Genomic DNA, 6,482 nt, shown 5'->3' on the forward strand with positions numbered 1-6,482 from the left:
AGGGGCAATGTAAAATAAATCAATCAATATCAAAACCAATTTTTACTCCTATTTGCATCTACTTACTTTTCGGCGACTTCGTCAATTTGCATATTTTTCCTTTTTACGAGTTCTCATTGATTCGGCGAGTTGCATCGCTTCAGTGCAACCTTCGGCGATTCTCGAGTTCTGCGTGAGTACCTCTTGGCCGTGACTTCCGGGCGTATCGCTGTTGTCAGGACCAAAGTGCTCGTATCTTCATCCTTGTCGATTAACAGGTCAAATCGACTGGCACGCTTTGGATATCGATTCGGGTATTAGCCCTTTGTGTTTGCAGATCCACTTTTGCATCAACAGAGACACATTTCTCTTATTCACTACTCCATCCCTCCTGAAATAAGGTGCATTCTGGTATTTGAAATTTATACTCAAATATAGTACATTCAGGGAACAAGAAGATAATGTTTACTTAAATAAAATACATGATTATTTCGTATAAGGAAAGTAATTCATGTACTTGTCATATTTTGTATAAGGGGACTAATAGTTCACCCTTTAATCATGCGAAAAAGAATCGGATTTCAATATATTAGGAAGGCAAGTGTGGGGTACATGCGTCTATTACACTCTCCTTTATTTTGTATGAAAATGACCAGAATGCATTGTATTTGAGGATGGAGGGAGTACTCATCTACTTATTCACTAGCTAGAGACACATTTGAGAGAGACGTCCTCCATCATCACAGTTCACACATCGGATCCATGTTTCCATCGATCGCGTGTCACCGTCACGCATACGGCTTGGTGTAGATGGCGACGTTCTTCCAGTGCGCCTCCATGCGGTGCGAATGTTTGTGAAGCCCCTGCGTGTACACGCCGAACTTGAAGTAGTGCTCCGTCCCGCCGTGGCCCGGGACTTCCAGCCTCCTCTCGCCGTCGACGTACACGGTGACGTTCCCGGCGGCGACGTCATGCACCACGTTGAGACGGATCCACCGGTCGTACACGCGGTCTGCAACCACCCTGGTAAGGTCGTAGTAGGTGAGCTGGCCGTCGTAGACGGGCAGCATCACCGTCGACGCGTGCGGCGGCGCCGCGCCGAAGATCTGCATCACCGACGCGCCCGACGTGCCCCACGGCACGTACACGTCGCCCTCGAACTGCCACACCCCGGAGCTGTACACCTTCTGATGATGATCAACACGTGCAGAGTTAGTACAGGGAAAAGGACCTGGAATGGTCGAGAAGCTAGCTAGTCTTGCCGTGGAGAGGCGACGTACGTCGACTTTGATCTCAGTGCGCGGGTAGCCATGACGGGTGGCGTTGATGGGCTTGTCGGTGGCGAAGACCCAGAAGCGCCGGACGCCGCCGCACGGGTCGTACCGCTCGTTGAGCGGCAGGTCGTAGGGCTTCTGCACCACGAACTGTGACTCGTTCAGCATGACACGGCTAAAACCGGCAGTCAGTTGGCGCCACGAGCCGGCGTTGGCGGCGTAGAGCAACGACATCAGCACCGCCGCCACCACCAGCAGCAGCAGAGAGCACGAGGTAGAAGAAGAACCTGCCATGTCTGTGACTATAGCTAGTGATATCGAGGAGGGCGTACGCATCTCGTCCGTCTAGCGCTATTTAACCGCTCGGCTGCCTGGTCGGTCAGTGTGCACTGGCACTGATTACCGCGAGGCGGATCGCGTGTCGTGTGCACGGCGACGGAGACACGGCGGCCGGCGGCCGGCAGCGCGACGCGCGCCTAAGACACATAGCGGTATCAAGCGCTTCGAAACTCTAAGTTGGACGAAGGAGATCTCAAGAGGAGTCGCGTCCAACGTCTGGAGTGTCGTATGTTTGACTCGTTGGCACCGCACTGGATTTTTGGCCGCGACACGACGGCGACCGGTTGATGGCCGTGAGCCCGTGACACGTGAGGTCGACCATGCTGTCATCTCAGTTGGAGTGGTAGCTGTCTTCGGCACCGCACTGACACGTGACGTCGATCCTTATATGACCTTATATATATCCCTCGAGGGGAGTATTTGCCGGCCTGGGAGTGGCCCAGTGGGCGAGATGTGACGTGATCTGCGTCTCCGTCTGGTTCACGGCCCACACGTGCGTGCTCTCCTCCCAAGGCCCAGACCAAAATTGCTTCTGGGGCTCCTGGGCTCCGTGTGGACATGACACAACCTTCTGTCTTCTTTTAACATTTTTTTTATGGGTAATAATGCTCGCAAGCAGACGTCCTTCCACGGCAGATGCCCCTGTTGGTGGACCCCAAAGTCTGTCATATCCCTTCCGATCCACTTCCCTCCCAGCAGTTTATATTAAAAAAATCATGCATCACCGCGACTGCGCTCCGCCGCGCCTTCCCACCGGCCTTCCTCTCCATCTCCACCGCATCCTCTATCTCCACTTGCAAGCGTTGACTGCTATGTGTGGCCAGGTGGCCAGGGGAGGGGGGCATCGTAGGCCAGGCCTACGCCAAGCGCAGGCGCAACTGGCAACTGCCAGGCCACGCCACCATATCCTCGGCCGTCGGCTGGCCGAAACCAGCCGTTCCCGGCTCTGCTCTGCGTCGTCCGAAAGAACGGGTGAAAAACACATGTTGCAGACATATGTTTCTAAGTGTTTCCGATATTTTATAGGTATGTTGTAAGTGTTTTATATGAATGTTGCAAAAGTAGATCGGGATGTTGGTATGTTGCAAGTGTTTTATATGAATGTTGCAAAAGTAGATCGGGATGTTGCAATTATTGTATACGGATGTTGCAAGCTTCTGTTCCTAATGTTTCATCTGTTTTTCAGACGCATGTTACAAGTATGTTTATTTAGATATTGCACTTATTTCACACATACGTTGCAAGTGTTTTATGAAGATGTTTCGTATGTTTGCAATAGTTTCAAGTGTTTTTGCAAGTGTTTCAGACGCATGTTTCAAGTGTTTCATCTATCTTCAAATATATGTTGCAAGTGTTGCATCTGAATGTTTCAAAACTAGATCTGGTGTTGCACATGTTGCAATGCACATGAGAAGAGGAGGGGGTGTGATGACCCCGTACGCGGTCTTGCGGCGCGGGCGGCGTGGGCCTATGTGGGCCTACGAAAGCTGGCATGGGTAGGGGAGTGCTGGCACGAGCACAGGCGTGGAGTACAGCGCGGGCGTCTGGACACGGGCGTCTGTCCGGACGTCCGACCGCTAGCACTTCCGTTTTTTATCACCACAAAATGTTCTATAAGGTTATCTTACCTATGGAATCGTCAAAACCTTCTCATAAAAATTTTTAGAAATCACAACAGAATAAAAATCAGAATGTAGAGGCGATGATGATATGTAGAAGCTTACAAAATTACAGGGCCAAAGTTAACTTCATTATTATCAGAATAAAAATTGAGAAAGAGCAGAAAAGAGAGGGGAGAATTAACAAAATAGTGTTTGTGAACAGCAAAGCCCAAGGATGGGGGGCTCCAGTAGGAGCCACCCCACCGTGCTAAAACTTTTTAAACTGCCTTGTTGGCTTCTAAGCTACATTGACAAGGGAACTGCAATTGTTCTCAAAATAGATACAGTTATTGATGGTTTCTATGATATGAAGACACGCAAAGTAAGACAAATGAAAAGGGTTAGTTCCGATGAATACTTTTTTCTATTGCGACTTTTGTATAATTTGATCGAAGTCAGAAGGGAAAACCCCAACCTATTTTTTATATTTTTTTATTCCAAACTTCTTTAATTCACTCCCACGGAGAGTCGAACCCAGGCATACTACATGCTACTCAGGTACTCTAATCACTAGGCCCTTTCGCAACTTTTGTATAATGAAAATATGAAATCATGATTTTGTGTTTTACATTTGGTAAAGTATATAGTCAGGCTAGGCAATTGGTTTTAACCAACTGTTCGATTCGGTTTCTACAAACTTCGGTTTCTAGGATCTAGCACCCGATCGGTTTGTCGCAGAAGAAGGAACCGATGAGTTCGGTGTCCGGTTTCTCAGTTCGGCTTTCGGTTTGATCCGAGCAAACCGATCGACACAGAGAAGAGAGAGAGGAAGAGTGCACCGAGGCCCGAGAAGCCGTGCTGCACCGCCAGCACCGCGCGGGCGCCGCGCCTGCCAGGCGCATATAGCAGCCCCGTCCCTACGCGCACGGGGACGCCCCCGCCAGCCGCCACCGAAGAGACGCGTTGGGGCCACCGTATAGTCGTCGTCGCCGCCTGCTCGCACTACCTGCTCGCCGCCGCCTGCCCATGCTCGCTGCTCGCGGTTACGGCCGCATCGCCTGCTTGCGGCGCTGCGCGCGCTCTGCTGCTTGTGCAGTCGAACCACCCATGGTCGCTCCCTGCTCGCACCGTCGCTCTCTGAGGCTAGATTAGATAGGGTTTCGGTGTGCGTTGGGATGACCAGCTTAAGAAGTGAGGGTATGTGTGCGTGTTGGTCTTGGGCCATATTGGGCCATTGGGCTGCTAGTATCTTGACAACAGGGATACGATGTGCTCTGCTCTTTGTTTCTGATGAAGATCGGTTCCTTTGGGTGTTCGGTTCTGAGGACCCGGGAACCGAAGCCGAACTTTCCAGTTATAAAAACCAAAATCGAACCGAAGAACCAAAAAACTGATACTTCAGTTCAGTTTCAATTCGGTTCTTTCGGTTTTCGGGTTAAATGTGCCCAGGCTGAGTACATAGTCAATCTTCATTTTCATTGGTAGTTCAATTATAACGATCCATTAATCATGTGTCATTTTTTGTATAATTTTTGTAAACTTCTCAACATGTTTTAGAGGCAATTTTTTTATTCCACTACAAATGGGCAAAGTCCAATCTTATATTGAAGAGTTAATTGATTACCATCCCTTGGGTAACATACTATGTTGATTTCCCATCATATGTCTCCCGGTCTAAATTGACTTGGACTTCTATTTCAACCATGAACATCCAAAACCCAAATTCATACTTGCAATAGTAAAACCGATCCTTTTAACATGAACTTTCCACACATTCGAAACCCAAAATCATCCTTCCAATATTAAAATCGACCCTTTTAACATGAGGTTTCCACACACACAAAAAGTCCTAAGGTTCAACTCCAATTTCACAATTTCATAGTGAAATCTTCAAAACCATTCACTTTTTGGGAACACAAGCTATGTGAGGGCTTCTTAGCCTTATTATCCACCAAACTTAAGTTTGAAAGAAGTCATGGCGATGGTGACAAGGAGACCATGGAAAACCACAACTCAGGGTAGCCAAAGATGAACTTGTAGCACTTAATAGATTGATACATATAGGGCCAACCATTTGTCCCCACCCTTACACAGCCACACATGGGCAACAAATACACTATTTTTCTCTTCTTCCTTCAATCGTGCTCCTTCGTTATAGTTCCTACATGTTGTGGCATCACTACTCCATGCCTCTCCTAGGGGTTAGGGTCGAGGCAGTTTGAGGATAGGTTGGACGGTTGGGACTGTCCTCTGGTGCAGAGGAAGGTCACTAGCCCATCGATAGCCCTAGCGATGATGGTGAGGTGCGAGCGGTGCAACAAGCCATGGTTGTGGGCACAGGGCTAAAATGGGCAGTAGACGAGGAAAGTAGTCTTGTGGCTATGTTTTTGACAAAAATAGACCGTACGTATATTAGGGCTCTAGTGGGGTGGCAGCAGCCAGGAACCTCTAGAGAGAGGGAGGAGAAGGGTGGTGTGAGGCACCAGCATGGTGCAATGACCGCCGGGATGGCATGGATGAAAGGCAGCCACAAATCGCTCTCTTGCCGCATCCCCTCCCTTTTCCTCCTCATGTAATCCACCATAGGCCAAAAATATTGTTCCCCTAAAAGAATTTTTATATCTCTATAATTTGGAACTGAATTAGATGTTGCATTTTATATATATTTATCTCTACATTCCAAAAACAGAGAAAGAGGCCGGAGCTAAGCTGGTCGGCACAGTGCATGGTGTCGACCCGGTCGGACACTAAGCCCTCCCATGATTGACAGATGACATGCGTTCTCTGCTCTACTCCCAAGGCCCTCACCAAAATTTCATCATGGGCTCCTGCTCTTTGTATGAACATGGCAAAAGCTTTCATCTTCTTTAATATTTTTTGTATCACCATAAAATATTTTATAAGAGCGTCTCTAGCAGCTCTTAATACAACTCCCCAATAAGATGATAATAGGGATGACCCAATACTACTTTTCATATTATTGGGGGAGGTGCTATTGCAGATCACCAATAACTCATCCCTAATACAAATGGGTCCCACCAGTCGATGAAAACTTTATATTTTATTTTTTTTCCTTGGAATCTCTTCTCCCCCACACGCCACACAGCTTCTCCATGGCCGCCACCGGGTGTGTGCTCGGGTTGGGCTCCTCGGTGTTGGCGCCAACCCCCACCTCCAGGTCCTGGCCATGGCGTGACCACTCTCTAGATCGGCTCAGATCACCGAACACCATGGCCCTCGTAAAGGGCATGGTTATATTGTCTCTCGTAAACACAACTGCAACCAAATA

General features: G+C 48.5%; 1 protein-coding gene across 1 annotated transcript; it reads right to left on the minus strand.

Moving 5' to 3' along the window:
• Window positions 1–596: 596 nt before the first annotated feature.
• On the minus strand, window positions 597–1,690 carry LOC136481545 (citrate-binding protein-like). Its single transcript, XM_066478879.1, has 2 exons — window positions 1,260–1,690; window positions 597–1,166 (listed from the first exon to the last, which is right to left on the minus strand). Exons 1-2 carry the CDS (start codon window positions 1,587–1,589, stop codon window positions 768–770), a joined length of 729 nt encoding a protein of 242 aa, XP_066334976.1. The 5' UTR covers window positions 1,590–1,690; the 3' UTR covers window positions 597–767.
• Between the last annotated feature and the right edge of the window lie 4,792 nt (window positions 1,691–6,482).

The sequence above is a fragment of the Miscanthus floridulus genome, chromosome 9 (assembly GCF_019320115.1).
Source record: "Miscanthus floridulus cultivar M001 chromosome 9, ASM1932011v1, whole genome shotgun sequence".
NCBI lineage: Eukaryota > Viridiplantae > Streptophyta > Magnoliopsida > Poales > Poaceae > Miscanthus > Miscanthus floridulus.